This window comes from Bufo gargarizans, chromosome 4 (genome assembly GCF_014858855.1).
Source record: "Bufo gargarizans isolate SCDJY-AF-19 chromosome 4, ASM1485885v1, whole genome shotgun sequence".
NCBI classification, from domain to species: Eukaryota; Metazoa; Chordata; class Amphibia; order Anura; family Bufonidae; genus Bufo; species Bufo gargarizans.
This window is the reverse complement of record NC_058083.1, coordinates 97,723,144-97,746,668: the sequence shown is the minus strand read 5'-3', so window position 1 is coordinate 97,746,668 and position 23,525 is coordinate 97,723,144. Positions and strand designations below refer to the sequence as shown.

The window sequence follows — 23,525 nt, the reverse complement described above, 5'->3', positions numbered from 1 at the left end:
CGACAGATTTTGTTGTTTTCTGCAAGCCCTATTCCAATAAATGGAACTGATTTTGTTGCAGAATTATCTACGAATGAAAAAACTGCCACGTGAGAAGGTAGCCTAATATGCTCACCGCTCGGACGTTTATAGTCTATGAACAGTCAGCAAGCTGTATATTCTGGCGTATATATGGAGGAAATGCCAGAACACTATACCTAGACCATTCTGCATTTTGGGGGAAAAAATGCCATTGGCCCCAAAAGGTCTACAAAAATGGAAAAAAGGCTAAAACCAATGTTGTTCATTGTGGGAAAGCGCAAGGGGCCATCATTGACGGAAGATATGTGTCACCGAGGTTCCTGGCCTCGGTGAGGTAAGAGCCGGTAATTTTAAGTGTTAGCGGCAGCTGGTGCTGACTGACACTATTGGTTATTTAGTGTGGCTGTAAAGCCGATCCGGGACGGCTCTTACTGGGAGCAGCCATAGTACAGGGTGGGTGGCTGTTCCCCACGTTCTAGGCCGGCTTTTGGCTAGGGATATAAAACCCAGCAGTCTCAGTAGATTATCCTCCATTTCACAGTGAATCTGTGGAGTCTCTGTGGTTTGAGATCTGCATGATGTGTGCCGTACTAAAGGGCTGAGAGCCGTATTGCTGGGAAGCAGGCCCTAAAGCCTGTTGCGGACTGCTACTGCCAAAACCGCTGACAAGGTGAATGCTTTTTGTTCTGTGGACTTGCCATGGTGTGAATGAACACCAAGATGACAAACTGTCATTTTTGTTTATGTGTGAATAAACACTGCACTGTTTAAGTCAAAGACTTTTTTTTTGCCTTTGTACTGCGTCCACTAATCTGCCTACCAGAGCGAATCCCCACAATATGTTGACTTGCTTTAGGCAGGGTTTTAACACCTCCGGCGGGCACAGGGTGTACACCCAGCATTATCACTGCTCGGACCTTTTTCATGATGATAACTTGAGGAATATCTGTTCAGTTCTACAGGTATTTCTTGTAGTCTACTGAACAGTCGAGTACCTGACGAAGGGTCTAGAACAGTCCTCTGTGACCTGCCAGAACTGGACATTATGGACGCTGCAGGATGAATGCTGCATATTGTCCTGTTTGTGGGCAGTCCATTTCTGAAGAACTTCACATCCTGAGCAGTCTGGCCTCCTACATGTATGAGGAAACTTGGACTGCAGTCCTGGCTTCACAATACTTCCAGCAGGCCCGGACGCCATGCCAATCATAGAGGAATGCTTCCCAGTAGTGTTCAGGCCCTAAGTTAAAAGGAAAAGGGAAAAAAAAAGAACATAAATATACAGTATGTCCTTAACGTTCAGTTAACCTTGGCTCCTTAGACTTTTGTTAAGCTGCCGTAAGTTGTCATGGGGGGAAATAGTGTTGTAGAAGTTGTAAACCAGAGACCAACTTGTGCTCTTGTCCATTGGGAAACAACCATAATGAGTGACTGCATGGTAGATACATCGTCTAATGGCGTCTGTCACCAGGAAATTCACTGTTACACCAGCCACAATGTCTAGTAGGGCTAGCTCAGCTAAATGTAATGATAACTTTTACTTAATGATCCATTGCTTCTTTCTGGAGAAAAAGTACTCTTCATCCATATGCAAGTTATGTGCACCGAGGGTGGGCCCAAGACACTCTGTGCACCTTGTTCCTCTTGCTTTCTCTGCCAGCCCATCCGTCTCCTACCTCATTGCTCAGGTTCTTGCATAGTCAACCTAACCCCATCCCTCCTCTTATTCTAGTCTGTGCCCTGAGCTCTATGTAGACCAGCTCAGGCAGCACCATAATGATGACACAGGCCTCTGATAGCTACAGGAACAAGGATTAATGCCTATTAGCGGAAACGGTGGGTCACGGAGTAGGGTTGCAACGGGTATCGAATTATCGATACCCAATTGATACTTATGTACCAATATCGATTCGATATCGCAATTTGCCTTTTTCCGATACTAGGCTGCGCTACTGCACAGTCTAGTATCAGAGAACATCGCAGGCGCTGCTCTCAGTGGGCCCCATGTTACCTCAGCAGCACAGGAGAGAAGGAAGCAGTCTCTCCCTCCCTCCCCCCTGTGCCACTGCCACCAATGAGGAGAGAGAGTGGTGGCGGAGGGGAGGGGCTATGGCCACTGCGCCACCAATGAAGATAACTAACGTTTAATACAGATACAGGGGGTGGGTGCCGGCAGCAGAATCACATAGCCGCCACCCGATCTCTATGACAGGGAGCTGCGATCCGTGGCAGTTAACCCCTCAAGTGCAGCACCTGAGGGGTTAACTGTCACTAATCGCAGCTCCCTGTCATAGAGGTAGGGTGCCGGATATGTGATTCTGCTGCCGGCACCCGCCTCCTGTATTTGTATTAAACGTTAGTTATCTTCATCATTGGCGTAGTGCCCCCCCTAGTATTAAAAACATTGGTGGTGCACCACCCCTGTAGTAAAGTCATTGGTGGTGCAGTAGCCCCCAACCCCCCCCCCCAGTATTAAATCATTGGCAGTTCCAATTGGAGCCCCAGCAGTGTAATCCTGGGGCTCAGATCGGTTTCCATGGCAGCCAGGACACTACTGAAGCCCTGGCTGCCATGGTAATTTCCCTGCTGCTGTGTGTACAAAGCACAGGGCAGCAGGGAGAGTCTAAAGTCCTATTAAGCCTAATAAGATCTCTATTAGGGTGATTAGGACAAGGGATAAAAAGATCCCAGGTTTTAGCCCCTAAGGGGGGAAATAGTTATTAAATAAAAAGTAAAAAAAAAAAAAAAAAAGGTATAAAAATAAATATATATTAATTATAAATCACCCCTTTCCCAATTTTACATATAAATTATATAAACAATAAATAAATATATTACATATCGCCACATCCGAAAAGTCCAAACTATTAAAACATGAAAAAATAACTCCTATGTGGTGAACGCAGTAACAGAAAAAAAAAAATAATAAACTGTGCGATTCACCATTTTTTTTTATTTTTTTTTTGTCACCTTGTGCCTCCAAAAAATAGAATAGGACTGTTCGATTATGGGTCGGACGTTCCATAAAATGCAGAATGCACACAGCTTATTTATTTATTTTTTATTTATTTTTTTGCGTGGTATCGAGTATCACAATACTTTTCTTATGGTATCGAAATCGAATCAAAATTTTTGTATTGTGACAACCCTATCACAAAGACATTGCTCCCGTGCCCCGTCGCAGCATTCAACTGTATTACTGTCCTGAGTACAGCAACGCAGTTGAATGTGTTGAGATGTCTGTGGATCCCTCCTCAATTGTATGCTCAGCTCTGCCAAGTGTGCATGTGTTGTGAATGGGAGAACATGCCGCCAGAAATCTCTGATGGGCAGCTTATCTCCCTAAGATCCAGCTTCTCAGACTCTTCTTTGCCAGGACAGTTGCCGTGGTGGAGAGTCAAGAGGGGCCCCATATACATTAGATGGTCAGCAAATCACCTCAAGTTCTTCATACATTTAATGTGGATGACAACCTTACATCAGTGGTCTCCAGGAGATGTCTACATGCTAATCTCTTACTTGATCCATTCTTTCAGCGGGAAACCTGGATTTGTATTTCCACGAACAATAGAGGATGCACGTTTAAAGGGATTCTGTCACTACATTTTACCCCCTACAGTAAAACATAGCTACTTGTCGGTCTCCCTGAGCTGTATTAAATGATGCCCTTATTAACTAATAGTCTTGATTTATTTCTTTATAAAAATCGATTTTAGTGATATGCTAATAACTTACATAAGGTGCCCAAGAGGATGTCCTTTCCTAACTCGGTGCCCAGCCGCACCCCTCGGTCCGGCGCCGCATTCCTGAGTCCAGCGCCGCCTCTAATATAATATATTCAAGAGCCGGCGCGCTGACGGAATCCCTGAGCCTGTTTGAAATCCACACTGTAGTCTGCACCCGTGCGGACTACAGGTAATGATATCGTCGAGCGAAGTGCGCATTACGTCAGCGCGCCGGCTCTTGAATATATTATATTAGAGGCGGCGCTGGACTCAGGACCGAGGGGTGCGGCTGAGCACCGAGTTAGGAAAGGACATCCCCTTGGGCACCTTATGTAAGTCATTAGCATATCACTAAAATCGATTTTATAAAGAAATAAATCAAGACTATTAGTTAATAAGGGCATCATTTAATACATACAGCTCAGGTAGTCCTACAAGTAGCTAAGTTTTACTGTAGGGGGTAAAATGTGGTGACAGAATCCCTTTAATTACTCTAAAGCAGGGGTGCACAACTTGCGGGCCGCATGCGGCCCCTGTCCTGCTGGACAGGAAGCGGTTCATCAGCGTTTCTGTCTTCTCCTCAGATAGGTAGCATAGCTCTCAATGTTTGCCAGGTGTCTTGGAGCTGCAGGGTCAGTAGACCTCTTGGGGACAAATTATGTGGAAAAAAATATATAAAACGAATAAGTAAAAAAAATAATAAAAAAAACAGCAAAAATATAATAAAATACAAAGAAAAGAAAAAGAAAAAATGCTCTTGGGGTACATATTATGTGACAAAAAAATATATATACACCGTATCTCACAAAAGTGAGTACACCCCTCACATTTTTGTAAATATTTTATTATATCTTTTCATGCTGAAGATCTGACACTTTGATACAATGTAAAGTAGTCAGTGTACAGTGTACAGATTGTATAACAGTGTAAATTTGGTGTGCCCTTAAAACAACAACACACAGCCATTAATGTCTAACCCACTGGCAACAAAAGTAAGTACATCCCTAAGTGAAAACGGCCAAATTGTGCCCAATTGGCCATTTTCCTTCCCCGGTGTCATATGATTTGTTAGTGTTACAAGGTCTCAGGTGTGTTAAATTTGGTGTTATCACTCTCTCATACTGGTCACTAAAGGTTCAACATGGCTCCTCATGGCAAGAACCTCTCTAAGAATCTGAAAAAAAAGAATTGTTACTCTACATAAAGATGGACCAGGAATTCCAACATGTACTGGGACATACTGAAGTAGAGCATGATCCCCTCCCTACGGACAATGGGCCGCAGGGCAGTATTCCAACATGATAACGACCTCAAACATATCTCCAAGATGACCACTGCCTTGTTAAGACACTGAGGGTAAAGGTGCTGGACTGGCCAAGCAGGTCTCCAGAACTAAACCCTATTAAGCAGCTGTGGGACATCCTTAAATGGAAGGTGAAGGAGTGCAAGGTTTTTAACATCCACCAGCTCCATGATGTCGTCCTGGAGGAGTGGAAGAGGATTCCAGTGGCACCGTGTGAAGCTCTAGTAACCTCCATGCCCAAGAGAGTTAAGGCAGTGCTGGAAAATAATGGTGGCCACACAAAATATTGACACTTTGTGCACAATTTGTCAATTTTCCCTTAGGGGTGTACTCACTTTTGTTTTCAGCGGGTTAGACATGAATGGCCGTGTGTTGTTATTTTGAGGGTACACTGTTATACAAGCAGTACACTGACTACTTTACATTGTATCAAAGTGCCAGATCTTCAGTGTTGTCCCATGAAAAGATAGAATAAAATATCTACAAAAATGTGAGGGGTGTACTCACTTTTGTGATATACTGTGTGTGTATATATATATTCAGGTTAAACTATACATATTATATAACAAAATGACCGACACAGAATAGGGACCTAATTATAATAATTTAGTTTTGTGTCAGTTTGCATATTTAAAGAATAAGGAGCAATAGTGTGGGAAACTCCACTTTTCCGGTAATTTTTTTCCTGCAGCATGGCCCCTCAAACAGAAGATTCATACTTTCCTGCTCCGTGCTGCCCCCGCTGCCTCCATCTTCTGATTCCTGCTCTGTTTACACCTGGCAGTGCATGGGTATGCTCACATAGACTGCTCCAGTCAGTGATTGGCTTCAGCAGTGACACGCTGCTTGTGGCCACATCACCGCTGGAGAGGTGCATGTGACCATGCCCATGCACTGCCAGGTGAAAACAACGCGGGGGCAGTGTGGAGGACTGAAGGTAAGTATAACACTTTGGTTTCCGGGGCCAAGCTGCAGGAACTTGTTAAAAAATATTTTTTACAGGAAAATCCATTTAAGCGCCTAATACACTGCACTATATTCAGGACAATTACTGGGAACAAGTGTTCATAGGAACGCTAATTCCTGATATCCGGCCTGTATAATCGTGCCGCCGATAAATAAGCAATCATTTGTTTTACAGCTGTTTTGCATATTTTATCAGGATGAAAGATGGACAGTTCTCGTCAGTGCATCTCCCTGTGTAATCGGGGATGTTCTACCAATAATCGCTAGAAGTGAATGAGGGAGGAATGACTGTGGTAGCGATCATTCCTCCCTATTCACTTTGCATTGACCTGTGTAATAGGCTGATGCAAATGAGCCCTTTCCACCACCTGCCGCCTCCAACTCAAAAACATCTCCCGCATCCGTGCTTTCCTTAACTTTGAATCTGCGAAAATGCTTGTACATGCCCTCATCATCTCCTGCCTAGACTACTGCAACACTCTCCTCTGTGGCCTTCCATCTAGCACTCTCGCACCCCTCCAATCTATCCTCAACTCTGCTGCCCGACTAATCCACCTCTCACCCTGTTACTCCTCTGCCTCTCCCCTCTGCCAATCCCTTCACTGGCTCTCCATTGTCCAGCAAATTCACTTCAAAGTACTAACAAATACATACAAGGCCGTCCATAACCTGTCCCCTCTCTGCATCTCTGAGCTACTTTCCCGATACACCCCCACACGCACTCTCCGATCCTCACAAGACCTCCTTCTCTCCTCTCCTCTTATCACCTCTTCCCACAATCGCCTCCAAGATTTCTCCCGTGCATCCCCCATACTCTGGAACTCGCTACCCCAACATATCAGACTCTCACCTACAGTGGAATCCTTCAAAAGAAACCTGAAAACCCACCACAAGCCTACAACCAGTGACCCTGCTGCCTCTATACCGCCATGACCAACTTCACCCGCACCTACTGTGTCCTTCTCCCAGACCATGTAGATTATAAGCCCTCACGGGCAGGGCCCTGTCTCCTTCTGTACCAGTTTGTAACTCATTTTGTTTATGATTAGTGCAATTGTCTGTATTATGTATCTGCACCCCTTATCATATGTGCAGCGCTGTGGAATGAATAGCGCTTTAATAATAATGATAATAATAATTTCAAGGTGGACCCTTGAAATAGAGCAATGTGACAATGTGGTCCCCAGACCAAAAAAAGGTTGTGCACCCCTGCTCTAGAGGTTACAACATGGACATTTGAAAAATGTGGCATAAAGTACTCCAACGCAGATTCGAGCAAAACTGCCTTGAGATATTCCACTCATCTTAAATTTTTGGTTGGTCACTTTGGATGCTGTGGGCCCGCTCTCAGCTTGGCTCCATTGACTGGCGCTAAACTGCAAGCAGATCCTGGCCATGGCTTCAAGCAGTGTCTGTCTACAAATCGCATGGCTGTCCACACAAGAGACGTGTCCCTTGTTGGCGCAGTGGCAGCTGTAAACTGTTAGGAGGGAGGCAGACACCACGTGGCCAGTTTTTCTCAGTAAAGAAGCGCAGCAGCAGTGTTTTTCCTGTGAAGCTTTGTTTTACGAAAAAAAAAACATGTTCCATGTGGTATGCATGAGTGTGCAATCCCGGTCCCTGGGCGATATGTCCGTCTCTGTCATATGGTTAGTAAAGGCATCGGTCGGGGGTATTTTTATGCAGATTTCTAGCATAGCCAATGATCTGGGCAGGATTAGATGGAGTTTTATCAAAAAAGAAGTTGTGTGACTTGTTGGTCATTAGGATGCATTGGAATGATTGACTTCCCAGGGTTCAGATTTGCTTTTGGGTGGTCTGTTTTCTGTTTTTTAAATTGATGAGAATATTATGGTGAGTGGATAGTTTCTCGGCCAAAGCAGCTAAAATAGTGTCTTTGCCTCTTAGAAGGTTTGTGGAGATCCTTCTAGGGTAGGGAACCTTTTAAAGGGGTTTTACAAGATATTTTTACGGAGGATAGGTCATCAGTATCTGATCAGTGGGGGTCTGAAACCTGGGACCCCCACCAATCAGCTGTTTGAGAAGACACTGGCGCTCACAGTTGCACCTTGACCTTCTCAAAGCTTTGCCAAGACACGTTCATTGATCACTTAGGAGCAGCTCAGCCCCATAGAAGTGAATGGGGCCGAGCTGTGATACCAAGCACACCGCTATACAATGTACGGCACTGCGCTTGGTAAGCTGCGAGGCACAACTGCGAGCATCGGTGCTTTGTTAAACAGCTGATTGTCCGGGTGTCGGACCTCCACTTGTCGGATACGGATGATATCCAGAGGATAAGTCCTCTGCAAGACTCCTCTGACTGTGGCCTATCTCCCTTGAGAGCTAAGGTTCAAGCATATTGAGATCCAACATGACTGATCCTTTTATTCCCCCTTAATCTGCCACTGGGGGGGTGAAGGTTTTGGCTGATGGTTATGTTAACTTTTGCAGGCAATGCTTCCTTGGGAAAAAAAAGTGTCAATTGACTCTCCACCAGAAGGACGAGAACCATCTCTGATTTGGCTTTCTCTAACCATTTTTGAAGGCTCTTTAATCAGTTGGACATTGACTGATAGGGTACTTACCTAGAGGTGCCACTAAAGAAACCGTTTTCTTTCCTCTGGAGTATACAGTATATCCATGCACTGTTATGACCGCCCATTAATATCAATGAGGGCTGTGCAAGGCTTTAGTTTTCCTGGGGTCATGGAGGGCGAGGCTGCAGCCACTTCACAGCTCCCTGCCAACCTCTTCAGCAGACAAGTGATTGATATGCCGGAACAAGAGGCCGGGTCATTCAGCCAACAGATAACTTGATGGGACTGTTCAGCGACTAAGAAGCTTTACGTTACTGATTGCCACTAGAGAATTAAGTTTTATAGTATATTCACTTTTTTAGTTTCCTTTTATATATAGTTATAGTACACGTTGAAGCATTTTTCGCTAGGTTACATAGAATTGCATTCTCAATTGATCTCAGCTCGTCCATGTTCAGATTCTGCTGCTGATATGGCATTGGCACCAAAAAAGTGCTGTGTTCGACTTCACACAGTTGACTAAAATGGTCCACCGTGTGGTCTTGCTGGAAAAAAGGAGAGTCGCCAAAGTGGTATGGACCCATCCGGTCACATCATTCTAATAGGCATCACAATAGTTGTGCACTGATATCCCATAGAAATGCCCTCTGTGGCTATAGTGAGAAGTTGAACTTTCATGTGGAGCCCCTGCCTCACTGTGTGAGGGATACGTCCACGTGCAGTGGAAAACTTTTACAACATCCAATCCCTACCAAACGAGATAATTTTTTTTGCAGATTTCACCTGTGGAAAAGGAGTGTAAAATTTAAAAAAACAAAAACTGACTATACTAACCTCCCCTGGTACCCTAATAGAAACGCATCTGTGTTCCTACACCGGTCTCTTGCGAAGGGGCTTCAATCGGAAAATGGACAACTCATGGGATTGACCTGCAATAAAGAATAGATGATTATATACCTGATAGATCCCAGTGGCGCTCTTCTTTTTCCGGCTGCAGGGGATCACGTGATGTTAACTTGATGTCACTGCTGCAGTCAGGTAAAGAGAGCCCTGCTGAGAGAACTGGATTGGATGCTCGGGATCTATCAGGTAGGTAATCATCTACTCCTTATTACTGGTCGTTCCCCTGAGTTCTGTTTGCTCTTGGAACCGGACCACCCTTTTAAAGAGAAGACACCGAACTGTGGAAGGGTGTCTTGTTCTTGTGGAAGAGATTCTGGCGTTGGCTTACATCCCAAGTCATTGTTCCAAGGCCTGTTTTAGGCCCCTTTCACATGAGCGAGTTTTCCGTGCGGGTGCAATGCGTGACGTGAACACATAGCACCCGCACTGAATCCTGACCCATTCATTTCAATGGGTCTGTGTACATGAGAGTTTTTTTTTTTTTTTCAGTTCTTTGTTACGTGAAAAACGCAGCATGTTCTATATTCTGCGTTTTTTACGCAGCCCTGGCCCCATAGAAGTGAATGGGGTTTCAGTGAAAAACGCATTGCTTAAGGAAGCAGGTGCGGATGCGATGCATTTTTCACTGATGGTTGCTATGGAGATGTTGTTTGTAAACCTTCAGTTTTTTTTATCATGAGCGTGAAAAACGCATCAAAACGCATTGGACTCGAGCATAAAAAAAACTAAACAACTGAACACAATCGCAGACAAAACTGACTGAACTTGGTTGCAAAATGGTGCGAGTTTCGCTGAACGCATCCGGACCTAATTCGTCACTCTCGTGTGAAAAATGCCTTAGGGTCACACATTGACTTATAGGGTGGCCATCCGATAGATGGCGCTAGAGAGACAACTTTAATCCTCCTGCAGAAACTCGCGCCTCTTAATAATTTTGGCACATCAAGTTGAAATGTACTTGCGTATGAGCTGCCGTGCGACAATTTTAAGACCATTTATGGAGTGATTTATAGTAACTCTGTTAGCATGTGGAGGCCTGCCCCTCGCGCTATCCCTGCCCCCTTTTGTCATCCGTTTTCGAGAAGCATACAGGAAAAAATACATTTTATTGAGGGGGAAGGTTATGTAAAAAAAAAAAGTTTTATTATTTTAAGCCAAAAACATCTGGAAAACCCTTGATACACTGTGCTGTCCGCATTTTTTGTGGCCCCATTGAAATGAATAGGTCTACTTCCAACCCGCAAAAAATGTGAATCGGATGCAACAAGCAATAATAAGTTGTGTGCACAGGGCCTTAGTCCCACACGGGCAGGCTGGATGTACACATGACATGGCCATTGCTCTCTGCTCTGCAGGAGGTTAATAGGCTCAGTGTAATCGTTCTTCCTGCAGTGGTGCCCACGGAAAATGTATTCTCTATGTTTTCCCTTCATGCCTGTGTATTGAGTAGGTAGGGGTCCCCCTAACCGGGGGGGGGGGGGGGGGGCACCCTAACGATCATCTTGCAGTCTGAAGAGGTTTGGCCCGGTGTGTTCTCTACATAAGCCACCGTTTATGAAGACCTCTTTGTAATAATATTACATATTCAGCAGTGGTAGGGGCTATGTGTTTACAGGCCAGCTGGTAATTCTGTCATCCTATGTCCTAGTAGTGGAGATGGACTGGTTCTCTTCATGACGCAACCTCTTGACGTGTGACAAGTTCATGATGTAACACCATATGTAAACTAGAATGGTGTTCGGTAGGGAAGCTATCCTTTCGGCAGTTCATTACTACAGTCCTTATGCAGGCTAGATGGAACAGCGGGCTAGGCTGTATTATTGAAGACGTATGACTGGGAGGGAAGAGGAGATAACTTACTGGATCTTCTCACCGAGCCGAGTGAATCAGTACTGCTTTCTTCCACCCCTGACATCTGCTTGTGCTAATGTTATGGTTACTCGTTTTTTTTTTTTGTTTTTTTTTAAGGTATAAATCACTTTTAGTAGCCGCCTGTCGGTGATAGAGAATTAATTGTGCTCTGCTTCTTTCCACAGCTCTGATCCTGCTCTTTTACCTGGTCTTCTATGGCTTCCTGGCCGGACTCTTTACCCTAACTATGTGGGTAATGCTGCAAACACTGGATGACTCTGTACCCAAGTATCGGGATCGAGTTTCCTTCCCAGGTAATGCTTCATGTCTTGCTTCTAATACGGACAAACAGTTTTTATAGGGGTTGTCCCATCTGGGGCATTTATGACCTATCAGTAGGATAAGCCAGAAATGTCCAATAGTTGCAGGGCCACCCCCGGTACCTGCTACTGTCTCCAGAATGGGGCCCTGCCACGATTGGAGAGCAGGCGACACACACACTGTTGTTGTTGTGTTTTTTTTTTTTTTTTTTCATTCACTGCTATGGTCTCTTGGCTATTTTTGGAAGTCCTATAGCAGTGAATGGAGCATGTGCATGATGGGAATGGGTCCTATCTGACATTTATGGCATATCGACAGGATATACTATAAATGTCCTGAATGAAAATACCTCTTTCCATACCTAAAGGCATATTCCCCTCCACCTCCATTATAACTTCAAACAGTAGATACAGCTGCTGTCTCTTCAAGGATGGATCTGAGCGTGGGCGACCATGCTAAGTAGGTGGACGTGCACATTATTATACAGATTAAACACCAGCCAGAGGGTGCCATCATAGTAAAGTACGGGGAATATCTTACAACTATACAGAAAGTAAATTACAACATTTTTTTTGTTTTCTGTGCAAAATTATATTAAACTAACATTAAATGTTGGGACAACCCCAAACCAGGCAAAACACTGGCTGAATATCACCTGCCATACAACATTCATTGTGCAACTGTAGATGGCAGTATAGATTTTTGCTACGTATTGATATGTTGACCCGGGAAGGAAGAGCTGTTTGCTATGTCTTATAGGATTTTTCATTCCCACGCGTTTTAGCAGGAAGCTTCTCCCTTGGAGTCATGTTTAGAACAGCACAAACTCTCCTTATCAGATTAGTAGCTTTCAATATAGAGTGATGTTTTGTATGGATTTACATCCAGTTCAACTTGTATGACCTGTACAAATATGTCTAAATGAGACACATTATTGAATAAGTGTGGCGCGTTTCTGACTGTTGGTGCTGGTATTTTTTTGTTGTTTTTTTTCCCCCTCCTTTAAAGGGTCACTAACGTTTCACAAAACCTTTGATATGTCAGAGACTTCGACAGACACATCTCTAGAACAAGGGGAGAGAAGCCCCCGCATAGTCCGCTCTCTCCACTTGCTGCTGAGGACCGAATCGAGGCGAGCCCATAGAGTTCTATGGTGCCCGGCTTGTGCAGCGAGGAAAGAGAGCAGGGTAGTGACCCTTTTTAATATATTCTCAAGTTTATTTGAACATTATAATACAGCTCAGGATATGTAAAGACAACCAGTCACGGGTTTACAGTATGTTTTTGTTGAAAATATGTAATAGTCCTCAAAAAAGAGAAAAAAAACCTCCAAATATAATTATTAAAAAATGAAAAATATAATAAAGAAAAATGTATTTTTATGGCACATGCTAGATCTGTAAATGACCTGACTCCCCGGAGGAGCAGCTCCCATCATGCCCAGCGACATAGTGTTTCAAAGCCACGAGATCTCACGGCTGTAGCAGTGACCGATAGACTGTAGTATTTAAATGGTCCCATGTGTGTTATATGATATTCCTTTTGTAGATGTGCATAACCATTACATTCTTCATTCAGCACAGTTTTTAGTTGTAGCTGTATGATCTCGCGGCAAGTCATTTATGTTCCATAAAAAGGCTTTTTTCATATTTTGTAAATAGGTATATTACAGAATTAAATTTTTTATTTTTTTAGCTATTAGTTTTTGCAATAAAAAAATATACTCCTGCTTAGTCCTCTTTAAAGGGCCTCTGCGGGATTTTTATATTGATGGACTTCCTTAAGCATTCAGGGGTGGGCAACCTGTGGAACTGCAGCTATTGTGAAACTACAACTCCCAGCATGCATACTTGCTCTTCTCAGAAGTCTCCTAGAAATAAATGGAGCATGCTAGGAATTGTAGTCAATCAATATCTGTGGCAATCTGACTTCTGGCACCCCTGCCGATCCCGTCCATTGTGTAGTGGATGGAGCTGATGACTGCAGTGCTCCTCCCGTTCCCTGCAGTGGTAGCAGTGCTCCTCCCGTTCCCTGCAGTGGTAGCGGTGCTCCTCCCGTTTCCTGCAGTGGTAGCGGTGCTCCTCCCGTTTCCTGCAGTAGTAGCGGTGCTCCTCCCATTTCCTGCAGTGGTAGCAGTGCTCCTCCCGTTTCCTGCAGTGGTAGCAGTGCTCCTCCCGTTTCCTGCAGTGGTAGCAGTGCTCCTCCCGTTCCCTGCAGTGGTAGCAGTGCTCCTCCCGTTCCCTGCAGTGGTAGCAGTGCTCCTCCCGTTCCCTGCAGTGGTAGCAGTGCTCCTCCCGTTCCCTGCAGTGGTAGCAGTGCTCCTCCCGTTCCCTGCAGTGGCTGCAGTGCTCCTCCCGTTCCCTGCAGTGGTTGCAGTGCTCCTCCCGTTCCCTAGCTCCATTCACTGCACTATATGTTAGGCTACATATTCTGGTGCCTATTCCTGAGCTTCTGAATAACAGCCGATTGGCTTGGGTGCAGGATATTGAGGACCTAAGGTTAGGGTATTAATGTAAAAGTCTGAGGACAGTCGGAGTTCACTGTTGTACCTTTTATATAATGTTATTAATGCATTGTGTGGGATTTGTGACCATTTTGAGAACGTCTCGTGCTCCAGAAATCCAGGGAATTCATTTTGCTGCTCTCCTGAAGGAGCTTAGTAAAGTGCTTTGTCTATTTGTAGACCTAATAGTCGACCTTTATAATGTACTTATCTTGTTACATAAACTGTTCTCTCTCCGCAGTGCGCCGGCTCCATGGATGAGTCACTCATGTGGCCTGTAGTATGGGTAGTCCTGTCTGTTATGTCCTCACTATTAATTATCTACTGATCTGCAGCTTTGATTATGGGACGTTGATCAATGAATGATGTCTGCAATTTACCCTAATGAGCTTCATGTATCGTATCTCATCCAATGACGTGCAGATGTGTTCTTCGTTACCTTTGCCGTTGCTCCAGGATATTCGGAGATGAGCAGAGCGAGATGATATTAGATGGTTGGCTGAAATCGGTGGGTTTGACCGACATAAATGTTTCTGGCCAGCTTACCTTTTTGTTTTCACAAAGCTGTTATCTCATACCTCTCTCCTCAAGCTATCTTGAATCTGGGGTAAAGATAAGGAAGAACACATCTGGATGGATTAATGGAATTGCCAAATTGGGTTCCCTTCATACTTAAATCTATGAAATGTCTTGCTGAATTCTTTCTCATCTGTTCTTATCACAATTCTAATTATTTTCTCATTTATCTTCTCCAATTGTGCCCCACCTCATTCTGCCTTCACTTACATTTAGAGGACTGCCCTATGACCCAATACACTGTGTACTCCGGCTCCTGTCATATCTCATTCATGCTTCATTGAAGGCCTTGTGCAGTTGACCATTACACCTCCTCCTGCCGTTTCTTGAAAGCCTCCAGGCAGGACACGAAGCCTACACTAGACTGACAAGTCTCCATTCTGTTTTCCTAATGGCCTTAGCCTCTCTTACACACGACCTGAGTGTATCTGACATCTTAGCTTGAAAATATTTTTTATTTTTATGCTGATGGACCTATTCTCTGGATAGGTCATCAGTATCTTACATAGTTAAAGGGATTCTGTCAGATTTTACCCCTCTAACCTAAACATATGCTTATGTCCAGACTAATAAGAAGAATCCTAAGCGGGCCTTATTAAACCTCACTGTGGCTCTATTTGCCCAAAAAACAGGTTTTTATAACCTGTCAATCACTTACTTAAGCCTTCCCTGTCTTCAGCGCCGCCTCCGCAATCTTCCCCGTCCCTCTGCCAGATCCCGCGCCTGCGCACTAGGCTCAGCCTGATGCGCTCGTGCGGACTCCTGGCAGCGGCTTCGTTGAGCGAAGTGCGCATGCACTGGCCTGATGCGCACTTCGCTCAACCCTGATATGACCTGCAGATTGGCACCAACCTCTCACAGCCCGCGCAGGCGCGGGATCTGGCAGAGGGACGGGGAGGATCGCGGAGGCGGCGCTGAGCTGTAGAAGGCGGCGCTGAAGACAGGGAAGGCGGCGCTGGGCACCGGATGGCGAGGGGTGCGGGCGGGCACCCTGTATTAACGGACCTCCCCTTGGGCACCTTAAGTGATTGACAGGTTATAAAAAACTGTTTTTTGGCCAAATAGAGCCACAGTGAGGTTTAGGACTCCCGCTTAGGAGTCTTCTTATTAGTCTGGACATGAGCATATGTTTAGGTTAGAGGGGTAAAATCTGATGACAGAATCCCTTAATACAGTTGAAAAAAGATATAAGTCCATCAAGTTCAACCAAGGGATAGGTGGGGACACGAATCCCAGAAGGAAATGAGACTCAGATTTCTACACGTTTTCATAAGCATAAGGACAAGAATAGGACATGTTCTATTTTTTGCTGAACGAAAGTGCGGATGCGACAGCACACTGAGTGCTGTCTGCATCTTTTCCGGCCCCATTGAAAATGAATGGGTTCGGATCTGTTCCGCAATGTTGTGGAACAGATCCCGATCCATTTTGCGGATGTGTGAATGGACCCTTAATGTCATTTACATTCTGATTGGTGGGGGTCTGACACCCGGGACTCCCGCCGATCAGCTGTCTGAGAAGGTATCGGCGCTCCTGTGACCTCCGCCTCCTTCTTGCAGCAAACCAAGCACAGCGCTGTACATTATATAGCGGCTGTACTTGGTATCGCGCTCCGCCCTATTCTCTTCTATGGGGCTGAGCTGTGCCTAGGCCACGTGACCGATGAATGTGTTGTGACTGGTCTAGGAAAAGTGGAAAGAAGGCTGCAGTGCTACTGCGAGCGCCACTGCCTTCTCCAAAAGCTGATCGGAGGGGATCCCAGGTGTCGGACCACCACAGATCACATACTAATGATCTATCCTGAGGATAGGTAATCAGTATTAAAATTTCGCAAAACCCCCTTAATCTTTTTACATTAATACCCAGATTCCTTTTAAGGCAGAAGAAACCAATTTAGGGCTAACTGCACACTGGATTTGCTATGGAAAGGGTAGTTGCCTGTTTTCTGGGCACAAAGAACAATCATGATGTCCGTGATCTGGTTCCTCAGCTGGCCTCATAAGGAATCTTAACTTCATTAACACGCAAGTTTCCATTTTTGCATTTTCGCTACTCACTACTTTCGTGGCGCCATAACTTTTTAATTTTTCTGTGCCAGTACAAGGGCTTGTTTTTTGTGGGACAAGTTTTACATTCTAACAGCATCATTTATGATTGCTTACGATGTAGTGGGAAACTGGAAATAAATTCAAATGGGGTATAGCTATATGAGGGCTCATTTTTTGCCAGGATATCTGTAGTTTTTAATGTACCTTTTTGGAGCGTGTATGACTTTTTGAAGCGATAAAAAACGCAGCTGAATGAGCCAATTTTTTTTTGTCCTGTTACACCATTATCCATACGGGATAAATATGTTCATATTTTAATAGTTCAGGCATTTTGGGATACGGCGGTACCTATGAGCATTATTTTTATTTATTTATTTAATGTGGGGAAAGGGGGGTGCTTTTAAATTTTTAGTATTTTTTATTTATTTATTTTCACTTTATAAGGGCTGTTTTACACAAGCGGGTGCCGTGCTTGACATCCGCTCCGTGAATGACAGCCAAGACCTGATGCGGACTGCAGAAGCACAGAGCAGTAACATGATTGATAATGCTCCGTGCCTCTCTGTGATCTCTTTACTACGAAATCACAGTGCGATAAAGTTGTCACTGTGATTTCGTAGTAAAGAGATCACAGAGAGGCACGGAGCGTTATCAATCATGTTACTGCTCCGTGCTTCTGCTGTCCGCATCGGGTCTTGGCTGTCATTCACGCAGCGGATGTCACGTCACGCAAACAGCCCTTACAGTGCCCTTATGCTACTTTAACATGCAATCATCACTTCTCCTATAGACTGCAGTGAATTACCATTACAGTCTATGGGATATTTGCTATGCTGCTATGGAGCTCTATCACAGGCAGGACTCTATAGGAACTATCGCTGTGGAGTCAGACCCTACAGTGGGACCAAGGCTACTCTTGTGAACGAACAGCTCCATCACCTTTAAGTAAATCCCAGAATTTCAGGTATTATTTCTTACCGTAAATGGGCACTCTCCTCCACAGGGTATGTCATGAATACCTGATGGGTGCAGGCCTCACAGAAGAACAAGGCATTAGTGACTGACCCTATTTGTCCATGCATGCACTGGGTGACAACAGCGCACCCACATCATCATGTGTGATTTGTTGTTGTCGCAGAGACCTTCCAGGCAGGTCTCTATGCGTTGTAGATGACCTGTGCTTATCTTCTAAAGCCTCCGTGTGAACGTCCCTGGAAGACTGTGATGTGTCCATAGATTGCGTTTTTATGGTTTTCACTTGACACTTGTGACATGCCCCCTGTTCCAGAAGAACAGAACCAGAAACTCCGATTTTTATGGTCCTCTTTACCTTTTACACCACAATTGGTGACATTCTGCTATTTCTAAACATGCTCTGGCAAATTAACATTACTTAGGCCAGAAAACTGCTGTAAATGACAACCGAAAGAAGTGGAGAGCTGGCGTAGAAATTGGTTTTTGGCATACTCCTCTAAGTTTGTGCCAGTGCTAGGTCTTGTACGAGTCGAGTACTGTATGTGCTGTTTAGTTTTTGTCCTTTTAAAGCACCCTGACAACAAGTTTAGTGTGCAGCCTTCTTCAGGCCCCAGAAGCCCGCACCTTCCCCCTATGGCAGCACAAAAGCTTTTCACACCAAAATTCCACATGACATCGTCAATCCCCCAGCAGGACACTCACGGCTTTGTAAGACCTGACCCGCCTGTCTCCTGGGCACTGCCCCCTGTAAGCACCCTATTTATAAATGCTCTGCTTCACCTTTTACCAGATCTATACAGAATTGCTTCATGGAGAACTTGTTGTGAGTGCAAGTCTTTCCATGCCGCCTTCTGTCACCAAACATGATGTTGTAAACCTCAGATGCTGATTTAATGATCTCAACTTATTCATTAATGACGATGATGCATACGTCACTACAATAACGTTGTATGTGGTTTTGAAGTGATTACTTTTGATCGATTTTTGTAATTTCGTAATAATATAGCTTAAAGGGGTTGTGTACTAATTTCCAGACCTATCAGACAGACGAGATCCACGTTAGTGGTCACTTACCTGATTGTCGGGGCCGGGTCCCGGCTCGTTCGCTCCCTGGTCTCTGCTGCTTGTCTCGGGTCCATCCATGTAAACTTACAGTTTGACTCTCCTGCCACCAGTTACTGGCGGCAGCAGTAATCTGCTTCTTTTGCATCACGTGACCACGTGGTACATGGAAGGACCCGAGACCAGCAGCAGAGACCAGGGAGCGAACAAGCCGGGGATCAGCATGATCACCAACACAGCTACTGCCAGTCTGAGAGGTCTGAAAATTAGTGCACAACCCCTTTAATGCAATTGTAACTTTTAACAAAGTTTTTTTTATTATTATTATTTATTTTTTTCAGGTCTTATGATTTCTCCTAAATCTGCTGGGTTGGAGATTTCATTCAGCAAGAGTGATAAGTCTTCGTATGAAGTCTATACTAAAGTTCTCCACTCATTTCTAGGACGTAAGTCAATGCGTTATTTATTACATGGGTGAGCAGGCTTAGCTATGGTGAACCGCTGTCTGTATAAGGCCTCATGCACACGACCGTTCAGTTTTTTGCAGTCCGCAAATTGCGGATCCCCAAAACACTGAAGCCGCCCGTGTGTCTTCTGCAGTTAATGGAACAGGTGACCTACTGTAGAAATGACATGTTATAATTTTTTTTTGCGGGGCTACGTAACGAAGCAACGGATGCGGACAGCACACAGAGTGCTGTCCGCATCTTTTGCGGCCCCATTAAATTGAATGGGTCAGCACCTGAGCCGCAAAAACTGCGGCTCGGAGGCGGACCAGAAGAACGGTCATGTGCATGAGGCCATAGGGAATTGATTTATCCACAATTCGACATATCAGGTTAGGCAGGGTGTTGGCTCTCCTTAAAGAGACCAGCTGTGTATGAAGACTTAGTGGCAATGCTCCATGGGAAACTATTATGCAAAGAGGTATCTCCTGGGGAAAGAGAACCTTCTGGCTTGTTCCACCTTTTAGAAGTGTCTCCCAGTGGGGTAAAGGAGAGCTAGTACGCTGCAGCCTAATCTTCTTCCAAAGCATTGGACTCAGCCAGCCCGAATCCGACTCCATACTGACGAGGAGCAAGCACCCCAAAAAAGCTGTCTATGGATAGATATTTGGCTTGGCTATATTTCCGTGTCATGGCCCATGGCTTGTTAAAAGGTTGTACTTTGACTCATAGGGAGCCGCTTTCAAAAGGTGGCACTAGTGAGATGGTTCGCTATCCCTGGGCGATAGCTCTGAACACATTAGCCTAATAAAAGTGCAGCTGTAGAGGATTGGATTTCCTTGCAGCTTCTCTCCACTGTTGCCCAAAATTGCTCTGACTCTTTAGGCCCCTTTCACACGAGTGAGTTTTCCCCACGCGTGCAATGCGTGACGTGAACGCGTAGCGCCTGCACTGAATCCTGACCCAGTCATTTCAATGGGTCTGTGTACATGAGCGTTTTTTTTCCACGCATCACTTCTGTGTTGCGTGAAAAACGCAGCATGTTCTGTATTCTGCGTTTTTCACTCAACCCTGGCCCCATAGAAGTGAATGGGAACAGTGCTGCAGTTACCAGCTCTACACAATCGGCAGAGCCGTGTAGTTCCTGCGCCAACTTCTGGCACCAGAGCTACAAGGTAGCAGCTAATCAGCAGGGGTGAAGGGTGTCCTACCCCCATGCAACTTGATATTGATGGCCATCAATATCAAAATCCTGGAAACCCCTTTAATATATACACATTGAGGAACATTTATCAAGACTGGCCACTTTCTGGGGAAAAGTATAGTAAATATGGCGGGCAGCGCAAAGCCCCACCCCCTTTTTCTGCGTTTTTCCAAATTTATATGGCGCGCTCCATAATTGGTGACTTTTTCACTCCATGATAATGGAGTAAAGTGTTTAATAAATATCGCTCATTGAATCGCATTGTAGAGTAAAAGGTCCAGTTGTCTAGCAACTGATAATCTGGATCTCCAGTTGGTCCGACATATGCCTGACAAAATGTAAGAGCTCAGCATTACCATTTTGCCCGTTTATACAAGATTCCTCGTTATTTTGCCATACTATCGGAATTCTGCTTTATAAAACCCAGCGGTCCTCGTCCCTTGATGTTGGAGCAGTTGAAATCTTTCTGTGCTCTGTACAGCTCGGCCATTGGGCAGTGAAATGGTTACATGTGCCTTTCTTGGACATGCTGTGATCAGGAGGTCACTTGTTCAGCTCTCAGCAGGGCCAAAGTGACCTTCTGTCCTGCTAGAAGTGAGGCAGAAAAATATCTGCAAAGACTGCGATTTCCGACATTTTAACAAGATATTTCTTCACTGTTGGTCTAGGTCTTAAATCCTTTTGGGGGTCAGATTAAAGCCTCGCTTTCCGTTGTTTACATGTGTGATGAATTTAAGAAGCATGTTCCATGTTGGTTGCACTAGGGTGACCTGGAACAGTTGCTTGTAAAGATGTTGTCCTTGTGTCTTCCAGCATACAATGACTCCATACAAGCTTCAAATGTGCTCTGCACGCAAGGCCATTACTACGAGCAAGAAGAAGTCAAGGAAAAGAAGTCTTGCCTGTTCAACAGGTCCTCACTGGGACCTTGTGCCGGACTTGAGGGGAATGAGTATTTCGGGTACAATGATGGGAGTCCATGTGTATTAGTCAAGATGAACAGGGTATGTGTATTTTATTATCTGTGTAAGAGACAGTAGTAGCATATGATGGCAAAGGACAAATCCAGAGTATTTCCTGGGGGATTGATACATTCCAGTCTTAGTGGAAGTTCTTTAAGTCGATCTTACACAATAGATAAATGTTGTCAGGAACAGCCGACCATTCTATGTGCATAGGAATCTTCTGACTCTCCCCTGATGGCAAGTGTTTGGGGGAAATAAGGGTCCGGCAGTTGGATTTTCACTGTCCGGTTCTTTTGTTCTTAGGGAGATATGCCTCCCACCAGGAGTGTCTGGCAACAGCTTTCCTACTATTCACAATGCATACATGCTTGGCAAAATGTGTGTGGGGGAGGGGCGGTGTAGCGACGATTGAGAAAGATAGCGGTCTGCCAAATGAGCATTCAGCCAACATTTACCTCATGGCCAGCTAATAGTTCTCCCGTATTAGAGTTATGTAACTTCTATAATTGTAGCACCACATACTTGTGGCATGGTCTTATTATCCCAAGAAATCATATGCCCCTCTTTTTACAGATGTGCTTATTGGCTAATATACAATCATTTCAAATGCTTCTTAAAGAGGGTGGACAACCACCGTTCCATTTTTGGGCCCTTTGGTGTCAGTGCTACTACTTTCGGCCTGAACAGTCACGAGGAGCACTGCAGTCAATGAGTTTCCATTGTAGACCCTGAGCCAACATTGAGTAATGTTGTGAACAGACCCAATCAGGATACTTCCCACCTGTTAGTCTAGCACAACCTAAGAGGGCATCTAACAAGGTTTTCTATAGCACTAAGAGTTTATCTAGCAAAAGGTTGGCTACAGCAGTAAGATGGCATCTAACAAGGTTATCTACAGCAGTAAGATGGCATCTAACAAGGTTATCTACAGCAGTAAGATGGCATCAAACAAGGTTATCTGCCGCAGTGAGAGGGCATCAAACAAGGTTATCTGCCGCAGTGAGAGGGCATCTAAAAAGGTGATCTACAGCAGCGAGAGGACATCTAACAAGGTTATCTACAGCAGGAAGAGTGTATCTAGCAAAAGGTTGGCTACAGCAGTAAAAGGGCACCTAAACCAGGTTATAGACAGCAGTCAGGGCATCTAGCAAAAGGTTGTTTATATCAGGCAGGTCCATTAGAGATTTAGCTAGTGGGAAGTTGTTGCTTTTTAGTTTAATATCTATATTTAATAAGAAAATGCTATGTTTGCCTCAGATATATTATAGTAACACACATCATTACTTATTTATATTTCACTTTTTATTTTAGATTATTGGACTGAAACCTGATGGAAATCCTCATATTAACTGTACTTCTAAGGTAAGTGGTGCTTACTGACCAAATTACCATTATATCAGAGGCAAGGAGTGTGCCCCATAATAAGGATCTTATAAATTCCTAAGTGAATAGCTCCGAGGTGTGACACACATGATATTTGCTAACAAGAAGAAAAGGGAACGGTTGGCTATTAGTACATGGATGCTAGTCTCAGAAAATCTACAAAAATCTTTATCCGACGTTCCCAGGTTTACACATAGATTTGTTTCCAGAAAAGTCCATGACTGTTGAATTCATCTGAATGAGGTTGTTTCGGCAACATTGCCGTGGGGTTTTTACAATCCCCATATAGATGGATGAAAGCAGTTTCTGCAACAAAATTAGCAGCTTTCTGCTTTTTACTGGCAACCACGGTTAAACATTTTAAAAGTGCATTCAGATATTCAAATACGACGCAAAGGGTAACTCCACGATGAATTCACAGAAAAATCCACATTTTGGAAATTGTCTAAACCTTGTTGAACCTGGATTTAATTACAAAGAGCTTGTGTCCGGTGGACAAGGATGGCCCATTAATTTCATTGTCCTATATCTGATACTTCTTACCTGCATGCTTCCACTGGCAGTAGGACCACCTGAGATTATATCATAATCATGTAAGAAAGAATTGTCCTGACCAAGCCATTGTACTTTCGGCAACCCACCAATCAGCTGTTTGAAGGGTCTACAGCACTTCTGCAAGCATTGCAGACTCGTAATTTTGTGCGGAGTCTGCATAGTAGCAGCAGTGCAGATT

At 44.5% G+C, this 23,525-nt stretch overlaps 1 protein-coding gene across 1 annotated transcript in view; it reads left to right on the top strand.

Annotated features, from left to right (window-relative positions):
• ATP1B3 (ATPase Na+/K+ transporting subunit beta 3) overlaps positions 1–23,525 on the top strand; it is a 48,109-nt gene that overhangs the window by 19,989 nt on the left and 4,595 nt on the right. The window contains exons 2-5 of the mRNA XM_044289880.1: positions 11,495–11,623; positions 19,136–19,240; positions 21,258–21,448; positions 22,721–22,771. Coding sequence (XP_044145815.1) covers positions 11,495–11,623; positions 19,136–19,240; positions 21,258–21,448; positions 22,721–22,771 — 476 coding nt within the window. The remainder of the gene's footprint in view (positions 1–11,494; positions 11,624–19,135; positions 19,241–21,257; positions 21,449–22,720; positions 22,772–23,525) is intronic.